This window comes from Ruditapes philippinarum, unplaced genomic scaffold, assembly GCF_026571515.1.
Source record: "Ruditapes philippinarum isolate M1 unplaced genomic scaffold, ASM2657151v2 ctg1246_1_1_1_1, whole genome shotgun sequence".
Classification (NCBI taxonomy): domain Eukaryota; kingdom Metazoa; phylum Mollusca; class Bivalvia; order Venerida; family Veneridae; genus Ruditapes; species Ruditapes philippinarum.
The window spans coordinates 25,629-53,611 of NW_026858568.1; the positions used below are offsets into that span (position 1 = coordinate 25,629).

The window sequence follows — 27,983 nt, forward strand, 5'->3', positions numbered from 1 at the left end:
GGTAGTAAAGGAAGGTATTTTAGCTGCGACCAAATTTAACAGAATTATGGCCCTTTGTTGATTTTTCACTATATACTATGTAGAAATTTTGTGAATGCAACTCCTCTTAAACCGCATGGCCGATTTTGCTTAAACTTCCAAGGATGAACAACCTTTATGTGTAGATGGCAGTAAAGGAAGGAATTTTTGCTGCAACCAAATTTAACAGAATTATGGCCCTTGTATTTTTTTTCATTATATACTATGTAGAGATTTTGTGAACGCAACTCCTCTTAAACCAGATGGCAGATTTTGCTTAAACTTCTAGGGATTAACAACCTTAATGTGTAGGTGGTAGTAAAGGTAGGAATTTTTGCTGCAACCAAATTTAACAGAATTATGGCCCTTTGTTGATTTTTAGTTTTCAACTTGTTGCACATGTAGTCCAAAAAATATTTGACCTAGAGTCATAAGATTGACAGAACAGTGGCGTGTGGGGGCATCCGTGTCCTATGGACACATTTCTAGTTTAGTTTATTAAATTGTATTGATTTTATTCTTCAGTTAATTGGTCAGCACTTTAAGCATACATCTGCCTCAGAAACTGTCAGTAAGAGGTCAAAGAGAAGGAAATCTGAAGGTGGTGGTCAAGACAAAGATATCAAACAGTCAGCATTGATGTCATTGTTAGAACTGATTATCAACCAATCTACTCCTGGATATATGCAGTACAAAATGCTGGTTGTTTTTTCACAGCTCAACAATAAGGTGAGTACACTGTATCTGCCATTTATATTTTGACAATGCCTGGTCAGTCATCATTATTCACCAGGGTTGAAAGGGCTGTGGTTACAATTGACTGGTGCTTTTTAAACTTGATATTTAAGAGCTAATACTAAATATAAAAAGAATTCCTCTGAACAATAGCAATCTCTCGTCCTTGCTTGTCATTTTGCCCTCCCCTATTAAAGTTTGGTGTCCTGCTTGGTTCTGTGTTAGTGTTTCTGTGTTGCCTGGATTTTGTTGGGGCATGCATTCATTGAATGGCGTCCTTCTTTGTTGATATTTGTACTCGTATCTCAATTGGAAACTGAAGTTTTGTATTTGCAACAGTGAATGCTAAATGACTGTTGTTTTATGTTGTTGTTTGTTGTTTCTAGGATGTGTTAGAAGCATTGTTACCTCTGATGGAGAGACTATTGGACCAGTCTGTTGATGATATGCCAGAGATAGACAGTAAATGTTTAAATCTCCTTGTGCAGAGATTTACACTGGATACTAGTGACTGTCTGTCAAAGGCATCAAAAGGATTACTACTGTTTATAAAGACTTTAAAACTTCACCAGGAAGTCTCGGAGAATAGCCAGACATCTCAGATGATTGCTGTGTCTCAGGTATGTTCATACTTAGTTATATATAAATCATACAGGTCATTTAGAAAGTTAAAAATATAGAGTTGGTATCACTGTCTTACAAATACCAAATATTATTGAAACTACTGAAAACATTTAATTTAATCAAACCAATATTAAATTTTCAATTGCTGCAGGAGATAGTTTGGTATAGAAAACATGGACTGATTAAGATATTTAACATATCAAATGATTTTTTGCAAGACAGTGACATATCAGAATGATTTCAAACCAATTGTATTTCAGATATTTGTTTGCCAAAATTGTAAAATATTTGGCTTGAAGTAGAAGTTATTGATAAAGATTGTTGTTTTCAGGTAACAAAGGAGTTATTTGGTGCAATAGAGGATGATTCTCAACATGAAGTGATGAGTACATTGTTTGATGTATGTGTAGATACTAAACATCTGTTGGTAGCCAATCTAATTAGGAAAACACTCAAACATGTAAGTGTATGTCTTGAAATTCCTTACGTTATGTCTGTGTAATAGAGACTTGGATGGCTTGAAATTTAGAAATTTCCGTTCAGGTGAACAGATTTCAAGACAAACATTGAGTTGAGTACGTTAATGATATAGGGTCTTGTAAGGCTGTTAAATTTAGGCTATCCCGGCTGTAAAGTATTTTCATAGGCAGTTCATGTGCTTCTTAATGCAACGCCTAATTGTACTAATTTATTACATGAAAATATTTTTCAAAATCAATTATAAAGATATTTGATAACAGAATCTTTTCCATGATGGAACATCTTGTCATGATGGTCTAAACTTGTGTAATATTGAAGAGTCAAGATATAATGAACATGGTAAAATAGATAGCACACAAGTTTGGTTGTTTGTTTGTATTACTGAGTTTTAATGATTAGAGTTAGCTTGATACATAATAATGTTACTAAACATACTAGCTCAAAATATTTAGCTGCTGTGAAAATTAAAAGAAACACCAGACATGAATAAAGCCAAAAATAAATGGTGTAAAGGTTTAAACTATAACAATACTTAGTATAGTCATCTTATTTCAGCTGTCAGTGAATGGTGAGCATATAGAGAAAGAGTTGAAGAAATGTCTTGACATTCCAACTGCCAAAACTGTCCGTGAGGCTAAAAGATTGAAACGGTAAGAATTTTAAATATGACGTTTTAAGTACATGTAATACTAAAAATTAAAAAATTCTACATTGGAATATCATAATTGAAAATCCCATGGAATATCATAAGTGAAAATCATATTTGAACATTAATTTTGGTAAATTTTGTATCAACTTGGTGCTTTGATGTTGAAGCTATCCCTGTGAAGTTTGTGGTTAAGGTGTCTGCCTCACAACACGGGAGTTGTGGGATTGAGCCCTACTTGGGTTGTAAGTCTCACAACCTGTTACTTTACAATATTACTTTACCTGATGCCAGTTCTGGTAACAGGATGCAGACTAAAGATTGGTTTAAATAAATCAATCACGATTATTATTATTGAATAATTATGCTTAAACAAAACTCTTCATTTCATATTTAAGACCTGACCCAACTCCACAATCAGTAGGGGACACAGAGTTTGACTCTCGTATTTGGCAGAGGGTAACAGTGGTGCTAGAAGCTGTACAAAACAAGAAGAAAATACAAAACTATTACTGTCTAGTACCTGTGTGCTTCCAGTTAATGTCAAGGTAATATCTTCCTCCAAAATTTGCTGTTAAAGTTTTGACAATTTGAATTTTAAGTTTATCTTGATGCCAGTTTGATTGAGAGATTAAATTGGAAAGCTAGTTAAACTTTATAAAAGTATTATTACATGTATTTTACCACATCCTTTTTGTTCAAATGAGCAAGTAACTTCTTTGCTTTTTTGAAAGATTTTTATGTTTTAATGATTTTGAACTGCCTATATTTCTTTGTTGATTTGAAATTTGTTAACCTTTTCCCAAGAATTTCTTTGTTGATTTGAAATTTGTATACCTTTTCCCATGAATTTCTTTGTTGATTTGAAATTTGTTAACCTTTTCCCATGAATTTCTTTGTTGATTTGAAATTTGTATACCTTTTCCCATGAATTTCTTTGTTGATTTGAAATGTGTTTACCTTTTCCCATGAATTTCTTTGTTGATTGGAAATTTATTTACTTTTTGCTATGAAGATAGTTTCTATTTTGCACGTTGCTTTGGGTGATAACCTGGACTGATTTAGTTACTTTATTTCAGCATACTAGAATCAGATAATCATGTAGCTGTAGAGTACATCAAACAGCTGATACTGACCCTCATGTATAATATATGTACCAGACTGGATAAACTAGAACAAGGTATAATACTATATACTTAGTTTTCAAGCCTCATCAATGTACTGTGAATTAACTTAATTTTGTTGGTTTGGAAATTTATGTTGATATGTGCAAAAAAGTAAAATGCATGCAAAGTAATCTTATTGAGAATATATGTATACATAGTATAATGAGGGTTCAGTCACAAAATTGTAGTACGGACCTCAGACATGTTTACCAGTCATGCCTTTAAAGGGTTAATATTGAAGCACAAAGTTGTGATAATTTACCTTCATGCAATTTATATGGAGTATTTGCCAAAGACATTTTGAACCAAAAGTAGGTCACTGTACTTAATAATGTTTACAGATGGACGAATGTTTGTTCCTTATATCCTTGTTAAATTTTTTTGTTTAATTGAAAGATGATCATCATTGTTAAACATTTATTGTAGATGACATTATACCAGAACAACAGTTCAACATGGATTTGATCATCAACTGTATTAGGTCGTCAGATAACCCACAGACACATCATCATGCATTGTTGTTGCTCACGGCTGCAGCTAAAATATATCCTGTATGTATATAGATGATGTTAACATGTAAACTTTTATCCCTTGTTTGTTCCTACACATATGGCTAAAGTTATAACCTCACTTTTTATTGTTTCATTAAGTTATATATAATTACTATCATAAAATTGTAAAGGAATCTTTCTGAGAGAAACTTGCTTAACAAGGAAAAAAAGAAAAATGAATGAAATATTTTAACATTTTTGTTTTTGTTAGTGCTAACTTGTCCTGGAATAAAGCAGAACATTATTTTATCAGTAAAACCAGAAAAATCGTACTTGCCCTTCACCTGAGTTGGTTTGAGTCAAGCCAGGGACTTTGGATTCTCTATCAAACTAGCTAACAGAACGTCAGTGGTTCTACTCGGGTGTCCGTTTGTACCTGATATAATGAATGGAGGGGCATCTGAGGTCTTCCTCTACCAGTAAAGCTGGAAAGTCACCATATGACCTATACTGTGTTGAACCCAACCAAAATAGAAAGAAAAATCATGACATGATCTTAATTGTAATGTCCATATTAATTGTCAATTACAGGAGCACCTGTTACATAACATGATGTCTGTGTTCACATTTATGGGAGCTAACATAATGAGACAAGATGATGCCTACAGTTTCCTTATCATCAGTAAAATACTAGAGACTGTTGTACCTGCATTAATTACTGTAAGTAGTACTTTCTTTATATAAATCAGTATCTTATGTTTAGAGACATTTGCTAGAAATAGTGGATGACTTTAAATCACTTGGTCCTCACTAATGTTGGTTCAATTCCTGAATTATCAAAGTGAATATAGTATCCATTTCTCTGGATTTTCTGGAATGCCAGCCAATGTTAGAAACAATGCAAGGATTGTTAACTTAAGTCTTCCTTAACCATTAAAGTTCAAAAGTAAGTAGGTATTAAAAGCAACAAATAAAACCATCTAATGATAAATGAAGTATCTCAGTTGTAAGTGATTTAAATTTACTTAATCATTTTATGCTTGAGATTTTAAATGCATGTTAATAGTTTCTGATAACGAGGATGTTATTTATTTTCAGGCATGTGAGCAGAGAAAGCGTGTGCCTAAAGGCATCACCAACGACCCTGATGATATAATTACCATGGTTATACAGGTGTTTGTAGATTCATACCCGTATATACCGGAACATAGACGGCAACTTCTATTTAACAAACTCATGACTGTAACTGGTGAGGAGAAATATCTGTGGAGGACTCTACTTCTGATGATGAAACATGTGGTTACCAAGGGGACACTGAAGGCAGAGCTGACAACTGATTCCCAAGAGGTAGACATTCATTTACATTTATTCTCTACCAAAAGAGAAGGAAACGATATGCATGTGGTTTACACATACAGATGTTATATATGAAAAGAAAATATAACTTGTTTTGAGAAATTTAAAGTGATTTAAAATAAATATTGGGAATATTGGTTTTGTTTTATTTGTTGACCATATGACAGTCATATTTTAATCTCAAATTTCCTTTATGTACATGTAGGTATCAAGTGATACCGAGTTTTGTCTGTCCATGTGTTCAGAGTTTACAGCAGCTGTACAGTTGTTAGCTGCTAGAGAAATGATGAATTATCTACTGAAACTACCAGATGACAAGGATGATGGTATGTTTATAGTCTATCAATATATAACAACGTATAAACTTTAATCTGCTGAATTTATGTAATAGATATACCCTGCTTTGACTTTGGAACAGTCCACTCATATAGGATTTCAATATCAGTATACAATTTACAAATAACTTAACATAAAGAGACTGGTTAGACTGTTTTGATGTGCATGCTGGCTTGGCTCTATATTGATGGCACAGGCTTATCACTTTTGCTTGCAGCAGCTATTGGTTGATAACTCTCTTAACACAAGTGATGTTTTTTTACCTTACCTAAGCCACAAGTTTAAACTTCTAGCTCTGCAATTCCATCATTTTAGTAGAGGAATGGATACCTTATGTGTACAACATACAGAAATTAAACTTAGTGAGATAGTTTTTTATTTCCAGAATATAAAAAAAAAATTCTTTCAATTTTAATTTAACTTTGGTATGAATTTTATCAAGATTTAAAAAATTACCAATTTCAGAGAGCTGAACAAAATATAGTTATATGTCATTTTAAACTTTTTCAACAATGAATTATTTTCAGATGTTGTAAAAGTTGTTAGAAAGGGACAGAAGTCCCAGTCATTTGGAAAACTTCACAAAGAGGATGCTCTTGTCTTTAATGTAGCTGTACATACAGGGAAACAACTGAGATACTTCAAATATGCCGCAATCAATCTCCTTGTTAACTTGTTCTCCAGTATAGACTTCATATATCAGGTAACTTGCTCCATCATATATCATGTACTTTAATTTTCAAATATAGACTTCATATATCAGGCATCTTATTCTCAGACTTCATATATCTCAAGTTGAGACTTGATGTATCAGATACATTTAAAATCTCTGAAAGCTAGACCCTGTGCGGGCTTGACCAAACATTGAGTTTTCAGAGGATTCAAGTAATACAGTCATTTATTGATCAATATTATGTGTTTGTACATAGACTTTGTTTAAATCCTTTTGTATTTACCATGTTACCCTCCATGCTTAGTCATACATGTGTTTTACTTTCTTTTTGCAAGAAAAATCTGACTAATTTTGTTTTGTCATACTGTAAAATCATTATTATTCGTGGGGCACGAATTTTCGTGGTTTTCGTGGGTAGGTCAATCCACAATTTAAGATCCCACGAAATTTTATCCCAACAAATACTTCTTGCCATGTCTCTATTCTATATATTACAAACATGCATCAGAGCTTTTCCGCCAATTTTTGTGTAATGAATGCTCAGAGGCAAGGATTAAATTGATTGACAAGTGATGTGTGATACGTAAAGTTATGTACATGTGGTAAGTAAAGTGCACGGCAATTAAGTGTAAGATTACTTTGCACTAGGTTAGTTTTTTTTTGTTTTTTTTACAAGAAATTGAAAATCCACAAATTTAAGAACCCATGAAAATGCCCATTTTGATAAAACCACGAATATTCATGCCCACGAATATCAGTGAATTCGCAGTAAATGGTATGCAGAAAGTTTGAAATTAAAACTACGCCATATTATAAATTGAATGTTTAATTGGCTATTCAAATATATCTGATTGAATTTATTCTAACTTAAAAACTTACTGTATTCTTACATAAAATCAATACAAATATAATGTGTGTAGCAAATATCTTAGCTAGTGTAGACACTAACAGTTGTGTAAAGAACCAGTCTTAAATGCATTTCTGTACTGTCAGATCAGATTCTTTGCTGTTGGAAGACTAGTGATATATTTAGATTTTGAAACTCGAAAAATTAGTGATGAATAGTATTAAATTTAAAACAAGGCAAGTCCCTTACATAAAATTAGTGAGATAAGGGTAGAAAATAAATATGATTGAATTAAACAAGAGTTTATCTATTACTGTCAAATATAATGATAGATATATTAACTTGTACAACAGATTACTGAGAGTGCTGAAGATTTGAGTGGAGAGTTTCAGCTGGTACTAGAGACAGCACTCAAGTTTGTGTCACACATTACCAACACTGCTAACAGATCACATGCTAAACCTACAGCTAAATACTGGAGAGCTATACTTCATAAATCTCATGATATGCTCGATAAGGTAATGTGTCCCTTTATTTTGAATTATATACATGTATAATGGAGTTAAAAAGGATTTTAAGTGCACATAACATACATTGCATATACTATCGATATATTTTGTGAAAGTTTAAAAAAGATTTAAGGGGGCTTCTATAACAGAGGAATTAAGGTTACTGGCTTTACATAACTTTGGTCTTGTCTAACTGTTGTGGGTCTGAATCCTGGTAGAGACATTGAAATATTTCATGAATCTATCTGTGTAGTAAAACTGGTGCTGGCTTTTGCCTGAAGTATAATGCTTGTAGTGACTTTTATATGGTCTTTATCTTCCAAGAAACTTGGTAAATACGTACATGATCTTGTTCAATGTTGCTCTGAATACAAAAAAATAAAACTAAGAAATAGGAAGTCAATTTGTATTGAGGTTTGAAACTGTTGAATATTTGTGTGTATGTATATGATGTAAGGTTAATGCATGCTCATTATTTTATAGTTTGTGTCCCTGTTGCCTGATGATTTGTTTGTTACTGTGATTGGTGGATTGTTGTCACATGACCTACCAACTATACAAAGAAAAGCCATGGACTTACTCAACTCTAAGTTACAACAACAGAAAGAAATGAAACCAGCAGAGGTGACTATTGTTTTATCTATTAAAGAGATAGATGTTTAATTCATACACAATTTATTTTAGTTTGAAGCTATATGCTTGTAAACACACTCTCAGATCATTCTTGGAACCAACTAGTACTTAGCATGAGTGTAAAAATTCTTGCACAAGGAAACAATGGCTTGTCTCTGATGGGCTTTGAACTCACACGGCCAGCAATCTATAAATTACTAGTCTGACACATTAATCACTTGACCACTTTAAGATAGATGTTTTTAAGACAGTCATAATATTTAAAATACATTGCTATGTATTTCTTTAAATAATGCTTACCATATTTGACAATGAAACACTAAATAACAACTATTCACATTAATTGGAGTAAAGCATTTGTTTCCTACCATAAAACTGGAAAATGGTCAAAGCATTTATGTACTTCTTCAAAATGTAAATATTATATTGACAATAGAAGTGAAATTTGTTTTTAAAAGACCTTTGTCTTAATATTGATGAAATTTTCATATAGAAATTATAGACAATAAAGTAATGACAAAATTGTTCTAGCAGATAATTTGCTAATTACATATCACAGTCAGATGGCTTTGATAAATAAATATAAATGTTAAAAAATGAATTTATTTATTATTCCAGGTTGAAGGAATGTTGTCCATTGTTGATCAGCTTAGAAAATTGGTAAATCACCTTGCCGCGGGTGATGTCATCTCGGAGGAGAACTCTATCAACTGCCAGACTGCATTTATCTCCCTTAAACTGTTATGTAGACATTTAGGAAATGTTCATAAGGAGACATTCTGTAAGGTAAATAGTGTTAACTCTTTCAAAGTGATTGTGATGTTGATAAAATACCTCTGTGGCATGTATAGAACCAGGTTAGCCAGCACAATGTGTAGTTTGACTGGCCAGTAAATCAGTTTTAACAATCGGTTGTTTAATTATTTGTTTTTTGTCTGCTAGCTTAACTCAATAGTGAACATAGATTTGTAATCCAGGGTTTGATGGTTTGTTCCTGAAATTTATCTCACTCATTGAGTCTAATGGTCATTTGTCTCTCAACACTTATTCATAATCATGTGGCATTGGTAGAGTTCACTTGCAGAGAATTCGATAATTACAAGTTACTGATCCAGGATATCTATTAAGAACTGACCATTATGATGTGATGAGAAATGTGATCAAATCTTCATATAACCAGATAAATAAACAAAGTTAAGCTACTTTAAACTTGCAATATACAGCAGTTACATTTAAGCAAATAAATCCATTATACAAATTGAATGTTTTAATGGTTAAAGAGGAACAACTTAACACTGAAAATTTATTAATTTTGTGAGTAGAATGGTTTGAAAATTTAAGTTTAAAGCCTTACAAAAAGCTACTGCAGCCTTATGTGATATTTTTTATAAAGAAGATAAACTTTCATTGGTGGTTTGAATATGTGAAGGATTAGTTTGACAGAAAGCAACTGTACCAATGTTTTTCTAGTGTTAACACAAGTAAAAGATGTAGTAAATAGATATAGAATTTTCATGTGTATATAAATTGTATGATATATAATTACAGGTATTGAAGACGACTATAACAGTGTTTAAACAACCTGGTATAAACCACCAGGTAGCATCTTGTGCATTATTGTGTATAGCTGAGATTGTTTCAACACTGAAGGTCAATGTGATTGCTCAGCTGCCAAAGTTCATGCCACCTCTCATAGCAGTAATGGCTGACAGGGAAAACCTCTTTAAGTAAGATTACACTTTATTGTAAGAAATGTTGCTACACTGTAAAAAGTTTTCAAGAAATTTATCTACATGTCAGTAAAGAACTGAAATATTTTGGACAAGTCAGATCAAACATGCAAAGTCGTTGTCTTTGTAGACAACTGTAACGTTGGCAATGGAATCTTCATTCTATTAGCTATTTTTATCCATACCTTTTAATGATAGGTTATGTTTGACATATTGAAATATGGCCTTGACTCATAAATATATTTGATTTTCAAGGTCAAATTTACACAATTTCAGTTTAACAAACACAACTGAATTATTTTTGTATGTTGATGATATTTTGTGTAAATATGTGTTTTTAGCTCACCTGAGCATATGCTCAGGGTGAGCTATTAGGATCACTCTTCGTCCGTCGTACGTTGTCCGTTCACACTTTTCAAACGACATCTCCTCTGAAACCATAAGGCAGATCATAATGAAACTTCACAGGGATGTTCCTTGTGTGAAGCCTTAACAAAGTTGTTCAAAGAATTCCATTCCATGCAGAACTCTGGTTGCCATGTCAACCAAAAGAAAAAACTTTTAACATCTTCTTCTAAAAAACCAAAGAGCTAGAGCTTAGATATTTGGCATGAAACATCTTCTAGTGAGTGTCTACCAAGATTGTTCAAATAAAATCCCTGGGGTCAAAATTGGCCCCGCCCCAGGGGGTCATTGATTTTCCCTATATGCATATAGTAAAAACTTAAAAAATCTTCTTCTAAAAAACCCAAAGAGGTAGAGCTTAGATATTTAGCATGAAACATGTTCTAATGGATGTCTACCAAGTTTGTTCAAATAAAAGCCCTGGGGTCAAAACTGGCCCCGCCCCTGGGGGTCATTGATTTTCCCAATATTCATATAGTAAAAACTTTAAAAAATCTTCTTTTAAAGAACCCAAAGAGCTAGAGCTAAGATATTAAGCATGAAACATCTTCCAACGAGTGTCTACCAAGATTGTTCAAATAAAAGCCCTGGGGTCAAAATTGGCCCCGCCCCAGGGGGTCATTGATTTTCCCTATATGCATATAGTAAAAACTTAAAAAATCTTCTTTTAAAAAACCCAAAGAGGTAGAGCTTAGATATTTGGCATGAAACATGTTCTAATGGATGTCTACCAAGTTTGTTCAAATAAAAGCCCTGGGGTCAAACTTGGCCCCGCCCCTGGGGGTCATTGATTTTCCCAATATTCATATAGTAAAAACTTTAAAAAATCTTCTTTTAAAGAACCCAAAGAGCTAGAGCTAAGATATTAAGCATGAAACATCTTCCAACGAGTGTCTACCAAGATTGTTCAAATAAAAGCCCTTGGGTCAAAATTGGCCCCGCCCCAGGGGGTCATTAATTTTCCCTATATGCATATAGTAAAAACTTAAAAAATCTTCTTCTAAAAAACCCAAAGAGCTAGAGCTTATATATTTGGCATGAAACATGTTCTAATGGATGTCTACCAAGTTTGTTCAAATAAAAGCCCTGGGGTCAAAACTGGCCCCGCCCGGGCTGACATTTATTTTCCTTATATGTGTATAGCAAAAACTTAAAAGTCTTCTTTGAAAAAATCCGAATAGCTAGAGTTTAGATATTAAGCATGAAACATTTTCTAGTAAGTGTCTACAAAGATTGTTCAAATAAAAGCCCTTGGGTCAAAACTGGCTCTGCCCCAGGTGTGTCATTGTTTTAACTATATGTGTAAAGAAAAAAACTTGACCAGCTAGACCTTAGATGTTAAGCATGAAATATCTTCTAATGGGTGTCTACCAAGTTTGTTCAAATAAAAGCCCTGGGGTTTAAACTGACCCCGCTCCGGGGGCCTATATACAGGTGAGCGACTTCAGGGCCATCATGACCCTCTTGTTTGTGAGAGTGATGTTTCCTAGTTTAGGTTGGTGTTGTGATAATAAAATATATTATATCAATATATTGTTGTTTATTTACAGGAATGAACTGTATGTGATAAGTGTAGTCACAGCTGTGAACAAACTCGTGGAAAATTTGTCAAACTTTCTCAGTCCATATCTACATGACATTGTCACAAATGTAAGTTCTACCTACCTTATTATATCTTTTGTTCAGAACATAGTTCCATAAAGCACCATGGGGGGACTCTGGCTCAATGGTCCTGACCTGTACCGACTTGAATTTCATTAGGAACATTATTTAAATCAATCTAAGGGAGGAAACTTTCAAGCTAGATTATGGAAAGGTCTCTTGTTTTAACCAAGTGCTAATGTACCTGAAAGAATGCATTGACAATTTACAGGTAATTTTTCTATTGACTCTATTCATTTCAACTTAATTTTGTTATAAGACAATAACATTGTCTGCATGACTGGAAAATCTACAAATAATATGATTAACTGCCTTTCTAAAAATAAAACAAATTACAATTCCTAATGACAACACATTGCCTTTATGTATACATGTTATGATGTATTATATTGTAATGTTATTTGCAGGTGTGTATACTGTCAACTGAGGCAATGCAGAATGACATATTACAGAAACCACAAGTTGCTCTTAGACTGAAAACAATTAGGTTAGTTTATTGTTACATGTTGTCTATATATGCTGAATATATGAATGTTGATGAATGTTTATAAGCTATTATGATTCTTATTGTTAACTGGTAAATTGGTAGCATTTTTCACATGAATTATGAAAGAAAAACAACATATGAACTGTTTAAAGTTGAATGTAAATTGTTTAAAGTTACATCTGAATTGTTTACAGTTTCATAGTTATATAAGTTTCAAATTAATTGATTAAAGTTTCATTTAAGTTGTTTAAAGTTTCATTTAAGTTGTTCAAAGTTTTATATGATTTGATTAAAGTTTCATATAAACTGTTTCAAGTTTCATATAAGTTTTATATGGAATATGTTACTCTTTTGTACTGTTTAAAGTTGCACATAAGTTGTATATGGAATTGTGTAACTCTTTTGTATGGATTGTTTGACATTTTGTTTTAATATTTTTGAAATTTCCTATAATTATGTAATTGTTTTCTTGCATTACTACAGGACTACACTATCCACGAATATACCTACCCGTGTTTTACTTCCTGTTGTCACAACTTGCTACAACCACCTGGTGAAATCAAATCTGGTAAATTTATTTAACCCTTTACCTCATATATACGCGAAACAACGCACTTTCGACCCCCCCCCCCTTTTTATGCCACCACAGCATCTGCGATGCGGTGGCATATAGCTATTCACCTGTGTGTGTGTGTGTTTGTTTGTTTGTGTGTTATATAGATTATATAGTGAACTTAAAAAATCTTCTTGTGAAAAACCACTAGTCCAATTTCAACCAAACTTGGCAGGATTGATCCTTGGGTGAAGGGCTTCCAAAGTTGTTCAAAGAATTTCATTCCATGCAGAAATCTGGTTGCCATGGCAACCAAAAGGAATTATAAGAATAAATTTAAAAAATCTTCTTGTAAAGACCCAAAAGGCCTAGAGCTTAGATATTTTGCATTAGGCATTGTCTGGTAGACCTCTACCAAGATTGTTCAAATTATAGCCCTGGGGTCAAAATCGGCCCCGCCCCAGGGGTCATTGATTTTCACTATATGTACATATAGTAAAAACTTAAAATACCTTCTTGTAAAGACCCAAAGGGCCTAGAGCTTAGATATTTTGCATAAGGCATTGTCTGGTAGACCTCTTCCAAAATTGTTCAAATTATAGCCCTAGGGTCAAAATCGGCCCTGCCCAGGGTGTAATTGATTTTCACTATATGTACATATAGTAAAAACTTTAAATACCTTCTTGTAAAGACCCAAAAGGCCTAGAGCTTAGATATTTTGCATAAGCCTTTGTCTGGTAGACCTCTACCCAGATTGTTCAAATTTTAGCCCTGGGGTCAAAATCGGCCCGCCCCGGGGGTCATTGGTTTTCCTTATATGTACATGTATATAGTAAAATCTTATAGTCAAAACTTTAAAAAAATTTCTTCTAGCAATTGACAAATGCTAGAGGTTAGATATTTTGCATGAAACATTGTGTAGTGAACCTCTAGCAAGATTGTTCAAATTATAGCCCTTGGGTCAAAATTGCCCCCGCCCCGGGGGTCATTAATTTTCAATATATACATATAGTAAAAATAAAGAAATCTTATTGTCTGAAGGTACAAGGCTTCAAAAACTTGAAATACCTTCTTGTAAAGACCCAAAAGGCCTAGAGCTTAGGTATTAATGCGGTGGCATAGCATTTTTCTCAAATGCAATCTTGTTTTAGACCTCAAATAGTGAAAAAATGCCCTATTTGGGCCCCAAACACATGTTTTCGTTTGAGAAATGTTGCTAAAAAAAAAAGAGCACTTCTTCGGCGCCGCCTCCCATCCAAAAGATACATCAGGGGGTTGCCAGAAGGGGGATATGCCCCCTTCTGTTAGGGGGGTTTGTAGGGGGGGCGGAGTCCCCCTCATCGCCAAGAAAATTTTGGACTTGTGAGAGGCTAAAAATGACCCAAGGTCGATCATAATGTAACATGTAACCAATGCTGAAAAGCCTTTGACTCTATCTCAATCCCTTGAGAAGTTGCAGCACTTTGAAATAAATTTTGATGGAAAAAATCGAGGCAAAATAGTGTTTTTTGGCAATTTTGAGATGTCCCCTCGTTGCCATGGTAATAGGAAATTTAAGACTGAGCATGTCGTTACAAAGGCAATGGTCCAGTCAACATTTGTGCCAAGTTTGATTAGTATTGAAGCATTTTTAGCTCACCTGTCGCAAAGTGACAGGGTGAGCTTTTGTGATCGCTTTTCGTCCGGCGTCCGTCCGGCATCCGTCTGTGCGTAAACTTTTACTTTAAATGACATCTCCTCATAAACCATTAAGCCAATTTCATCCAAACTTCACAGGAATGTTCCTTTGGTGGTCACCTTTAAAAATTGTTCAAAGAATTTAAGTCCATGCAGAACTCTGGTTGCCATGGCAACCGAAAGTAAAAACTTTAAATATCTTCTTTTAAAAAACCCTGAGAGCTAGAGCTTAGATAATTGGCATGAAACATCTTCTAGTGAGTGTCTACCAAGTTTGTTCAAATAAAAGCCCTGGTGTCAAAATTGGCCCCGCCCCGGGGGGTCATTGATTTTCCCTATATGCATATAGTAAAAACTTAAAAATCTTCTTTTAAAGAACCCAAAGGCTAGAGCTAAGATATTTAGCATGAAACATGTTCTAATGGGTGTCTACCAAGTTTGTTCTAATAAAAGCCCTGGGGTCAAAATTGGCCCCGCCCCGGGGGTCATTGATTTTCCCTATATGCATATAGTAAAAACTTAAAAAATCTTCTTTTAAAGAACTCAAAGAGCTATGGCTAAGATATTGAGCATCAAACATGTTCTAATAGGTGTCTACCAAGTTTGTTCAAATAAAAGCCCTGGGGTCAAAATTGGCCCCGCCCCAGGGGGTCATTGATTTTCCCTATATGCATATAGTAAAAACTTAAAAAATCTTCTTTTAAAGAACCCAAAGAGCTATGGCTAAGATATTGAGCATCAAACATGTTCTAATAGGTGTCTACCAAGTTTGTTCAAATAAAAGCCCTGGGGTCAAAATTGGCCCCGCCACAGGGGGTCATTGATTTTCCCTATATGCATATAGTAAAAACTTAAAAAAATCTTCTTTTAAAGAACCAAAAGAGCTAGAGCTAAGATATTTAGCATGAAACATGTTCTAATAAGTGTCTACCAAGTTTGTTCAAATAAAAGCCCTGGGGTCAAAATTGGCCCCGCCCCGGGGGTCATTGATTTTCCTTATATGTGTATATCAAAACCTTATAAAATCTTCTTTGAAAAAAAACCAAATAGCTAGAGTTAAGATATTAAGCATGAAACATCTTCTAGTGAGTGTCTACAAAGTTTGTTCAAATAAAAGCCCTGGGGTCAAAATTGGCCCCGCCCCAGGGGCCATTGATTTTCCTTTTATGTGTGTAGCAAAAACTTAAAAAATTTCTTTGAAAAAACCCAAATAGCTAGAGTTTAGATATTAAGCATGAAACATCTTCTAGTGAGTGTCTACAAAGTTTGTTCAAATAAAAGCCCTTGAGTCAAAATTGGCCCCGCCCCGGGGATCATTGATTTTCCATATATGTGTATAGCATAAACTTAAAAATCTTCTTTGAAAAAACCCAAATAGCTAGAGTTTAGATATTAAGCATGAACATCTTCTAGTAAGTTTCTACAAAGTTTGTTCAAATAAAAGCCCTGGGGTCAAAACTGGCCCGCCCCAGGGGTGTCATTGTTTTTAACTATATGTGTATTGTAAAAACTTAAAAATCTTCTTTTAAAAAAACCAATGTTTAGCATGAAACATCTTATGGGTGTCTACCAAGTTTGTTCAAAAATTGGCCCTGCCGGGGGGTGGGGGGGAGGAAAGAGGGAAGGAGGGACGGTAAGGGGGAGGAGGAGGCCTATATACAGGTGAGCGACCTCAGGGCCATCATGGCCCTCTTGTTCATAGTTTCATAGCAGTTTGAACTTGTAACAGGAGGCTTTTCGGTGAAAACGGCCATTTTTCACAATATGCTCATGGGGGAAAGGGTTAATATATATTTTTAAAATATAAAATGGCCTGAAAATTTTGTAATAAATGGGAAGGGTAAGTTCTGTAATGAATGTTGAATTACTTCATGATCGAGCCTTTTTAGCTAGTTTAACAAATACATGTATCAGTCTTGCGTATGTTTCACAGAAGGTTTTTCAAATACCAGTCTTTATACACATTAAATAAAGCATGGACCCCAGGGATTTTTTTACCCCAAAAACGAAGTTTGGGGGGGTATATAGGAGTCACCCGGTGGTCGGTCGGTCCAGCGGTCCGTTGCATTTTCCTTGTCCGGAGCATAACTTGAAGACTAATGGTTGGAATTCAATATAACTTCATACAATGGTCAAACACATTGAGAGGAAGTGCAGTGCACAAGAACCATAACTCCATCTTGACTAATTACAGAGTTATTGCCCTTTGTTACTTTTCCTTGTCCGGAGCATATTTTGAAAACTACTGGTTGAAACTCGAAACAACTTCATACAATTGTCAAGCACAATAAGGGGAAGTGCAGCGCACAAGAAGCATAACTCTATCTAAAGTAATTACAGAGTTATTGCCCTTTGTTATTTTTCCATTGCTTTCTTTTGTCCGGACTCAAACTTGAAGAATAATTGTTGGAATTAAATATAACTTCATACAATGGTCAAGCACATTGAGAGGAAGTGCAGTGCATGAGAACCATAACTCCATTTTGACTAATTACAGAGTTACTGCCCTTTGTTACTTTTCCTTGTCCGGAGCATAACTTGAAGACTACTAGTTGGAATTCAATATAACTTCATACAATGGTCAAGCACATTGAGAGGAAGTGCAGTGCATGAGAACCATAACTCCATCTTGACTAATGACAGAGTTATTGCCCTTTGTTACTTTTCCTTGTCTGGAGCATAACTTGAAAACTACTGGTTGGAATTCAATACAACTTCATGCAGTTGTCAAGCACATTAAGAGGAAATGCAGTGCACAAGAATTATAACTCCATTTTGACAAATTACAGAGTTATTGCCCTTTGATACTTTTCCTTGTCTGGAGCATAACTTAAAACATACTGGTTGGAATTTAAAACAACTTCATACAATGGTCAAGCACAATAAGAGAAAGTGCAGTGCACAAGAACCATAACTCCATTTTGACTAATTACAGAGTTACTGCCCTTTGTTACTTTTCCTTGTCCAGAGCATAACTTGAAAACTACTAGTTGGAATTCAAAACTATTTCATACTATGGTCAAGTATATTGAGAGGAAGTGCAGTGCACAGAAAGCATAACTCTTTTTTGACTAATTTAAAAGTTTTTGCCCTTTGTTACTTTTTATTGTCCAGTGCATAACTTGAAAATTAATGGTTGGAATTCAATGAAACTTTATACAATGGTCAAGGGCAGTGAGATGAAGTGCAGTGCACAAGAACAATAACTCTATTTGGACTAATTACAGTTATTGCTTTTGTTACTTTTTTGTCCAGTGCATAACTTGAAAACTAGTAGTTGGAATTCAATACAACTTCATACAATGGTCAAGCGCAATGAGAGGAAGTGCAGTGTACAATAGCCATAACTCAATCTTCAGTATTGATAGAGTTATTGCCCTTTGTTCCTTTTCCTTGTCTTTCTGGACTTCTTACAGAGTAATCCAATAAAACTTCATCAATGGCCAACCACATTGAAAGGAAATGCCACATACAAGAACCACAACTATCTTTAATTGCCCACAACCATAACTATGTTTCAATTCTTTACAAGGTATTCTGTTACTAGTAACATCCTCATTTCCGAAGCAGTCTTGCGGGGGGTATTAATCACATTTAGTGATAGTTCTAGTTGCTATAAGTTAAACAAAAAGAATGTTATGTGACTTTGTGTCCATGTAATTAAATGTCTTGAAATGAATGAACAAAAAAAGTATACATGGATCTTTTAAGTCAAAATATATATTTTTTTTTTGTTAGTTTATCAGCAAGGGTAATCAAGATTAATATATGACAAGATCGAAATTTTAATATTTTGCACATCACTTCAAACATAATTCTTTCGTTATCAGCTCACAGATATTCCAAAAGTTAATATCATCATGTATATATATTTATATTATTCTAGATGAGTGTTTCATCATTGATGTCTTTATTTGGAGAGCATGTGTCACATATTACACGAGAAGATCTTACAAGCCACCTGTCGTACCTTCAAACTTTCTTCCTGCAATGTCTAGATATACGTATAGACTTCCCAGCGGTAAGTATAAAGTTCTTTTTTAGTACTTGACATGTTTCACTATAAGATGTGTATATTAACATTTATTCATGTGTTCTGTCACTTTGTTATACTGGACCCCGTTATCCTGCTAACCTCATTAAAATGCTCCTGGGTGTTTGCCTCATAAAAGCTATGACAAAATGTTATAATTACATGAACTGGTAAATGTTGGAGATAGGTGTAATACGATGAAGTTCTTCATGTTAACAATCAGATCTTGTGATGAGCATTATGTATTGCCCCTCTCCCCCCACACTTCGAGCTTTATAACGGGTAGCGAGTGTGTATGATTTTCAAATATAAATCTGCATCTTTATCAAATTATTTTAAACATTTCGGATTGGTTTCATAAAGTTTTTTTACCTTATTAATCTTCATTATTTAGAAAATCAAAATTTTGAGTTTTTGCATTTTGGGTTGTGTTTTATTTTCAGTTGGATGAGGAGAAGTTGTCTATGATAGAAAGTGTTACCATAGAAACAATTATCACCATGGTTATGAAACTGTCAGAATCAACATTTAAACCTTTCTTATTCAAAGTAAGTTCTTTATTAATGTATTGGGGAAAAGGTAAACTAAGTTTATTTGAGACCCTAATTTTACATGTCTTTTGAGGTCCCAACTATGTGACTGTTGATTAATAATGAGTAACCTTGTGATTGTTATGAGGGGTCGAGGCAATCTTCATCATACCTAACTTTTGTTGTATATACATCATAAACAGTAAGAAATAAGTTAATACATTTATATATGGGAGATACTTGGAAAAAATGCATATCCTGTAATTTAAAATGGTGTAATTTTTGTGCTACATTAAATTATGTAATTTTTGTATTACAGATATTTGATTGGGCCACAACCAGTGAGGAGTTGAGAGAGAGAATATTGGTGTTCTATAAATTAGCTGAAAGGTAAGATAAGAACTAAATATGGCATTTTAATGCTTAGATTGTGTGAAGAGATTTTAGTTTGTTATCAAACCTTTAACAAGTGCTAGCGACATGAAGACAGGTATAATATTGTGACATCAGTTAAGAGTTAGGATAGCTGGCACATTTGAGTAGTCTGACTGGATGTTTTACAGTTTGTGGCTCAATTTGGAGATTTTGATACTGTGCTCCTGTTTAACTGATAATGGTCATTTGCAATGTCAAAGTAGCAGAACATGACCTCTATATTACAAAGTAATGTTGAAGCTTAGTGCTTTATAGTAATTTTAAGTCTGTTCATAGACTTTGATTTAAGATGAAAAAAATGCATGCATTGTATGTTGTAAAAAAATTAATATTGTTCAATTGATTTTTGACTTTTGAAACCTTAAGTATGACCCAGTAACATACTTTAGCACTAAACATTTTACGACCTCGTCTTGCAGTAGTTCTCAGGTGAGAGATTTAGACGGGCCCATTGTGATGCCTTTTGTTTTAAACTTTCAAACATGTCCTGTACTTTTCACATGTGCCTGAAATAATGCTTACAGTGTTCTTGGTACATTTTTGTGAACTCTACAGGCATGATTTTATAACTTGAACTTGATAATATATTTCAAAACTTGTCATGTTACAGGTTGGCAGAGAGGTTAAGAAGTTTATTTACTTTGTTTGCTGGTCATATTATATCACATGCTGCAAAAATGCTGGATGAAAATAACAACATTAAACGAGGTAAAATATTAATTGTTTCAAAATGATACATATTTATATACTGTTAGATTATACAAATTTATTTTTAGTTTGATTGTGTTGGAAGCTATAAGCTTATTGAAACACTCTAGAATCCGTTCCTGGAACCAAATAGTACTAAGCATTGCTTTAAGTTTTTTGCTCAAGTAAACAATGGCTTGCCCTTGACTGGGTCCAAAACCAAGCGGCTAGAAATCCTTAGATTACTAGTCAGACGTGTTAACCACTTAGCTTGATTGCCACTAAATAATGTTACACCAAGTATGATTTTTAAGTTGGTGGGGGGAGTGAACTTAAAAACATACACAAATATTACCATACCTAACATAATTTACATCTAAAATTTACTTTAATTTTACAATATCATTTCAATATCTTAATATTATGAGGATTAACAAATATTTTCTTCAATTTAATTTAAGTGCCTATTTAAAAAATTTACACTATCTCAAAATATATATGTATATCCCTTGAAGAGAGTAACTGTGAAATTGAAATGAAAAAAGCGCAGTTTTTCATACGATTTTACTTTAGGTCATTGCTTGCATCTACTTTATTGTATAAGTTGTTTATATATTTTAGAGGAAAGTTTTTTCCAAGATGACAGTGAGGAATATGAGAAATCTTGCCAGTTACTGGAGTACATACTTGACTGTATCAATAAATGTTGTATGTATGATACTGAAGGTTTCATCAATAAAGAAAGATTTGATCTACTTATGCAACCTCTTGTTGATCAGGTATTAGTGTTCTACATTCATTATTTCTTTATGTGTATGTGTCTTTTAACTGATCTGATTACCTAATTGAAAATAATTATTTCACCAAGAACACAAATTCTTTAAAGATATTATATTTGGCAGACCAAGTTATGTTTGAAATACATTTATGTAAAAGTTTGTGATTTAGACCCAGTTACGGTGAAACATTGAAATTATTTTTATGATATTGACTGACATATCAGTTTTAATTGAGTTATAACTTTCAAAACAAGATTTCTTTCCCCATATTTTGTCTGTTCAGAACAAATCATTCGCCAAAGATTCTTGTAAAAATATCTCTGTTTAAGACTGAATATAATCAAGAAAAGATTGAGCTGTTTATTAGCTAAGTGAATGCTGACTATATTGATTGGCTATGAATATTAAAAGTCTTCTGGTAGTGATGTTGATACATGTACTAGTATATTAGAGATCAGTTTTTACAATATAGAGATTAAATGTATTAATAGTTGGAGAACCAGCAAGGCAGCGAGGAACAAAGTGAGAATAGAAGTAAAGGAAGCACCTGGTTCCCTGCAATCGTACAGTTGTGTGTAGCTGCCCAGGATGATTTCTATGGAGGGCTCTTAACTATCAAGTTTGTCTGAAAAAACCAGGAGTCAGCAAGCAACAAGTATGTCTCATTCACATTTGGCTTCAATTTAACTTATATTTTGTTAGTTTTAAAACATGTTTATCTTAGCTTGATTGTGAAGAAAAATATAAACTTAAAAAACATTCATAAGTAAATCTTCATATTAACAAATTTTATCTCTGTTTTTCAAGTATTGAAATTATTCATTTTAAATTAGGGGAGAATAGTGTAAGCCAGCCATAATAGCTTTAGTTGGGAAGAGGGCTGTAGAACAGTAAATTTCGAGGGTCCCAGGTTAAAAATCCTGGGCAGGCCTGCACAGTTTTGGGTCACCCTGTTGACTTTACCAAAAACATAAATCCAAAGGGTTTTTTTTTTCCATTTTCTAAATAAACTTAAAAATGACAGTGTCCAAATAGAAAACTTAAAAACATTTTAAATTTGGCCCATTTATATAAAAAACAAAAGGGGGCCCCCCCGTGTTACACTGTAACCCAAAAAATAAAAAGAAAGAAAAAACATAAATTTATATATATTTACAGGGAAAAAAGTCAGCATTGGTTACACTAGACATGTTACATAAGAAGTTAGGGGAAGACTACATGCCTCTACTTCCAGACACTATACCATTCCTTGCTGAACTTATGGAAGGTACAACTTACATTCTTTCTTCCTATTTTTGATAAGTTTTTCAAATAATTATAAAATGACTTAGAAATTTACGGAAAAAATGCATGTATATTGTGCCAGTTTTATAACAGAACATTTTGCTTGATTTATGTTGTGATTGTAAAATTCATGAATGCACGTTTTAAAGTTTGAAGATGTCATGTTTAGTATTCTAAAATAATAATCGGATCAACTGGGGCAACTGGAGCCTCTATATACTGGTGTTCCATAGATTTGTTGCTCACTGTAACCTACTAGGAACCCTTCTAAAATTAAAGTAGAAGTAATTCAGGTAGGTAAGGGTATATGAGTGATAATTTTGGTGTTTTATATTCCAGATGAGTCTGAAGAAGTTGAGAAGAAATGTCATGAAGTTATCAGAGAAATGGAGAAAACTTTGGGAGAACCTCTACAGAAATATTTCTAGATTATAAATCTGATACCATTACAATACCTCGGTATTATTAATAAGGAACTTAAGTTGTGTGAAATTATTTGAAAATATGCATAAAAAACTGAATTAGAAATAGAGAGACACAACTTTTTGTAAATGAAAGTAGATTTGTAACACAAACACAGATATATTGGATTGTTTAATTTTCTGAAAAAGTTTTTTTTTTAGTCATTTAGATATCATTTTGTTGCTGTTCTATCATAGCTAATACTAAAACATACACCCACTGTCATCAAAAGTATTTTGTTATGTTGATAAATTATGTATTTTAAAGGAATGAAAATATTAAAGAATATACTTAAAAGTTATATATTTGCTGTTTTTATTTCCTCGGCATATTGGTATACATAATATAGTATATATATATTACATAATAATGTGTTTTCATATGAATACATGAACTGTATCTCCATCATCTATCAGTTATATAGGCAATGTGTCTACTTGTATCTAACAAATTTTATAATATCACACAATAGACTGATATTATATGCCTAGCTCTGGTGCAAGCATACGCCCCAAAGTATTTTGGATATATAATGTTATGCCCTTGGTTGTCTGACCCGAGACCACTACTATTGATACTAGTCTCGATATTAGAACAAAAGGTGACAGAGATTTGCCTTTGATACTATTCATTCAGTAATGTTGTTATATGGCTTTAATCTTTTACGAGGCTAAAAGAACAATGTGATAGATAAAAAAACTATCGAACTTTGGGAAAAAAAATCTGTCCATCCGTTAGCAACTTTTGTGTAGTATATACAGACAAAAAGAAGTTTGTTTCTTTGTTTGGACCTAGAAATGTTTCTTTGTTTGGACCTAGAAATATGTCAACAATATGATACTGGGAAATTCAGTAAATAAATATACAAAATGTAGCAGTTTGAAATATATTTGGCAGTGCTTTCAATTATTTTGAGATATGTGCAAGGGAGAATACTCTGCAACTACTGTTCAATTAAGTATATACCAAAAATTATATGAAAAGCATTTTGTGTACAGCAGGAAAATTTAGTTTTGGAGGAGAAGAATTGTCACATTGGGGCATCAGTTCAAACCCTGCACAGCAAGTTTTTGTATTTTCAACTTTAAATTTATGTTGAATATTTTGATTCAGCTATTATTCATCATGATATTTTTTAGGGGAAAAATAAGAGAAAGAATATGTATTGTAGTTTGACATATAGAATAAAAACTTTGGTTTTGTTAATATTTCATTTGTCACTTGTTATTATATGGATTATTTGAATTCAATGGTTTTGGACATATTTCATGAATGGGTCTTCTCCCTAAAAAAAATATTTTTGATTCCTCAAACAACAAGAGGGCCATGATGGCCCTGAGGTCGCTCACCTGTATATAGCCCCCCCCCCCCCCCCCCCCCCCCAACGTTGCAGGGCCAATTTAACCCAAGGGCTTTTATTTGCACAAACTTGGTAGACACCCATAAGAAGATGTTTCATGCTAAACATCTAAGCTCTAGCTCATTGGGCTTTTTAAAAAGAAGATTTTTTTTTAAAGTTTTTACTATACACATATAGTTAAAAACAATGACACCCCTGGGGCCGGGCCAGTTTTGACCCCAGGGCTTTTATTTGAACAAACTTTGTAGACACTTACTAGAAGATGTTTCATGCTTAATATCTAAACTCTAGCTATTTGGGTTTTTTCAAAGAAGATTTTAAGTTTTTGCTATACACATATAAAGAAAATCAAAGACCCCCGGGGCGGGGCCAATTTTGACCCCAGGTCTTTTATTTGAACAAACTTTGTAGACACTCACTAAAAGATGTTTCATGCTTAATATCTTAACTCTAGCTATTTGGGTTTTTTCAAAGAAGATTTTTTAAGATTTTGCTATACACATATAAGGAAAATCAATGACCCCCGGGGCGGTGCCAATTTTGACCCCAGGGCTTTTATTTGTACAAACTTGGTAGACACCTATTAGAACATGTTTGATGCTAAATATCTTAGCCATAGCTCTTTGAGTTCTTTAAAAGAAGATTTTTTAAGTTTTTACTATATGCATATAGGGAAATCAATGACCCTCCGGGGCGGAGCCAATTTTGACCCCAGGGCTTTTATTTGAACAAACTTGGTAGACACTTATTAGAACATGTTTCATGCTTAATATCTTAACTCTAGCTATTTGGGTTTTTTCAAAGAAGATTTTTTAAGATTTTGCTATACACATATAAGGAAAATCAATGACCCCCGGGGCGGTGCCAATTTTGACCCCAGGGCTTTTATTTGTACAAACTTGGTAGACACCTATTAGAACATGTTTGATGCTAAATATCTTAGCCATAGCTCTTTGAGTTCTTTAAAGAAGATTTTTTTAAGTTTTTACTATATGCATATAGGGGAAATCAATGACCCCGGGGCGGAGCCAATTTTTGACCCCAGGGCTTTTATTTGAACAAACTTGGTAGACACTTATTAGAACATGTTTCATGCTAAATATCTTAGCTCTAACTCTTTTGGTTTTTTAAAAGAAGATTTTTTAAGTTTTTTCTATATGCATATAGGGAAAATCAATGACCCCCTGGGGCGGGGCCAATTTTGACCCCAGGGCTTTTATTTGAACAAACTTGGTAGACACCTATTAGAACATGTTTGATGCTCAATATCTTAGCCATAGCTCTTTGGGTTCTTTAAAAGAAGATTTTTTAAGTTTTTACTATATGCATAGAGGGAAAATCAATGACCCCCCCGGGGCGGGGCCAATTTTGACCCCAGGGCTTTTATTTGAACAAACTTGGTAGACACTCACTAGAAGATGTTTCATGCCAAATATCTAAGCTCTAGCTCTTATGGTTTTTTAAAAGAAGATATTTTAAGTTTTTTCTTTTGGTTGCCATGGCAACCAGAGTTCTGCATGGAATTAAATTCTTTGAACAATTTTTAAAGGTGACCACCAAAGGAACATTCCTGTGAAGTTTGGATGAAATTGGCTTAGTGGTTTATGAGGAGATGTCATTTAAAGTAAAAGTTTACGGCCGGACGGACGCCGGACGCAAAGCGATCACAAAAGCTCACCCTGTCACTTTGTGACAGGTGAGCTAAAAATCGTATTCCTGAATATTACTCCACCTTAAATGTTTTAATGTTTGATACTGTAACCTTGCCCAAAAATTCAGGCTTACAGTTCATGTATATATGCATAAAATGTTGAAACTTGGAATATACTTACCTGAAAAGTAAGTTGTTTGAACATTACATATCTGTAGAGGTACATGATTGTAAAACAATGAAAGTGCAGGAAATACTTCCTTGCATTTTACTATTACAGAAAGAGAAAAGCTTTCAATTACTACATAGACAAAATTTCAAGTGTAAATTACCAAATAAAGACTGGTGTTGGTTTAATCCTGGTTGATCTCCTATACATGTACATTATTAAAAAAAAAAAAAAAACATTTTCAAAATTTGATTGTCAGAAGTATTGTCATCATATAGCTTTTGACATTTTGAATTGGCTGGCCAGGAATATGATATCCCCTAAGACAGAACATGCTCTATCAGTAGAAGGTTGTTTTCTCTGGAGTTAGTTATATTTTATGAAAGTTTTTGAAAGCCTTTATTCTTTGCTCAAGCCCATAACTAATGTGAGAAATATAATTGGTATATATTACATAACTGTACTAAGGTGTTTATAACAATCATAGTATTAATGTTTGTAAACTTGTGAAAGGCCAAGGGCATGTTTACAACAAAACCTGGCATAAACATGAACGGTTTACTTATTGAAACTATTATGTTAGTTTCCAGTGCATTTTACACATATTTTGTTTAAACATGCTCTATCTTGAACATTTAGATATAATTTCAGGCGCTAGCGATATTTTCATCAGTGGATAGACATTCTTTGATATTATTTTGTTGCTTTAAGTTATAGTCACATTTCCTTTATCTGTCGTCAGTCTTCTTTAAAAAAAAACAAAACAAAAAAACGATAAAGATATATTTTTAATAATAAGGCCTCAAAATTAGTCCAGAGAAGCTTTGGTGTTTCTACAAATTTATAGTTTTGTATATACAGACTAATATGAAACTGAAGGATATTACAAACAAAGATCTATTGTATTTATCTTTCATTATGTTTATGTGGACATGCAATGCAGACTTTGAATATATTACCATAATGTTTTAACCTAAAATGTAATTAAGTTCAGTGTTGTTTTTGTGAGAGTCCAGTCAGCTATATAAAGTATATATGAACCCTTCATCCTTTATCAGACATGTTCCTTCAATATTAACAGTATGTTGGGAAGTTGTCATAGTGAAGTGTAAATTTATCACTCATTGCATTGAAGCATAACAGAGAACAACAGTGTAACCTCTACTGAGCGATAACCTCATCAATTTGTTAACCTCTCTATAAAGTATGACACCACTTGGCAACAACCAAAATCAGACAATCCCCCTCCCGGACGATTCCCCTTCCATATTATTTTCACAACCCGGACATTTCCCCTCCCGTTATTTTAAAAGGGCGGACTTTTCCCCTCCCGTTAATTTAGCAGAGCGGACAATTCCCTCCCATTTTTTAGCAGAGCGGACAATTCCCCTCCCGTTTTTTCACATTGCGTATAAAAAAATCTAACCATTCTTATTAAAGATGACAGTTTTTACTCTTAACAATAAACTGTTAAAGATCATTATTTCACAAAAGTGACATTATACCGCCTTTAATCATTGCCGCCGCTGCTTAAGATAAACAAACTGTCAATAAAAAAATCTTTA

General features: G+C 33.5%; 1 protein-coding gene across 1 annotated transcript in view; it reads left to right on the top strand.

Annotated features, from left to right (window-relative positions):
* LOC132753605 (HEAT repeat-containing protein 1-like) overlaps positions 1–23,539 on the top strand; it is a 48,720-nt gene extending 25,181 nt beyond the window's left edge. The window contains exons 20-45 of the mRNA XM_060744091.1: positions 544–747; positions 1,140–1,373; positions 1,709–1,837; positions 2,413–2,507; positions 2,902–3,051; positions 3,583–3,683; positions 4,096–4,220; positions 4,752–4,880; positions 5,259–5,507; positions 5,722–5,842; positions 6,380–6,555; positions 7,726–7,890; positions 8,365–8,505; positions 9,133–9,300; positions 10,063–10,241; positions 12,200–12,299; positions 12,719–12,798; positions 13,282–13,366; positions 18,915–19,049; positions 19,505–19,609; positions 19,911–19,981; positions 20,637–20,734; positions 21,335–21,492; positions 21,984–22,119; positions 22,643–22,759; positions 23,116–23,539. Coding sequence (XP_060600074.1) covers positions 544–747; positions 1,140–1,373; positions 1,709–1,837; positions 2,413–2,507; positions 2,902–3,051; positions 3,583–3,683; positions 4,096–4,220; positions 4,752–4,880; positions 5,259–5,507; positions 5,722–5,842; positions 6,380–6,555; positions 7,726–7,890; positions 8,365–8,505; positions 9,133–9,300; positions 10,063–10,241; positions 12,200–12,299; positions 12,719–12,798; positions 13,282–13,366; positions 18,915–19,049; positions 19,505–19,609; positions 19,911–19,981; positions 20,637–20,734; positions 21,335–21,492; positions 21,984–22,119; positions 22,643–22,759; positions 23,116–23,204 — 3,540 coding nt within the window. The 3' untranslated portion in view covers positions 23,205–23,539. The remainder of the gene's footprint in view (positions 1–543; positions 748–1,139; positions 1,374–1,708; positions 1,838–2,412; positions 2,508–2,901; positions 3,052–3,582; positions 3,684–4,095; positions 4,221–4,751; positions 4,881–5,258; positions 5,508–5,721; positions 5,843–6,379; positions 6,556–7,725; positions 7,891–8,364; positions 8,506–9,132; positions 9,301–10,062; positions 10,242–12,199; positions 12,300–12,718; positions 12,799–13,281; positions 13,367–18,914; positions 19,050–19,504; positions 19,610–19,910; positions 19,982–20,636; positions 20,735–21,334; positions 21,493–21,983; positions 22,120–22,642; positions 22,760–23,115) is intronic.
* Positions 23,540–27,983: the final 4,444 nt, after the last annotated feature.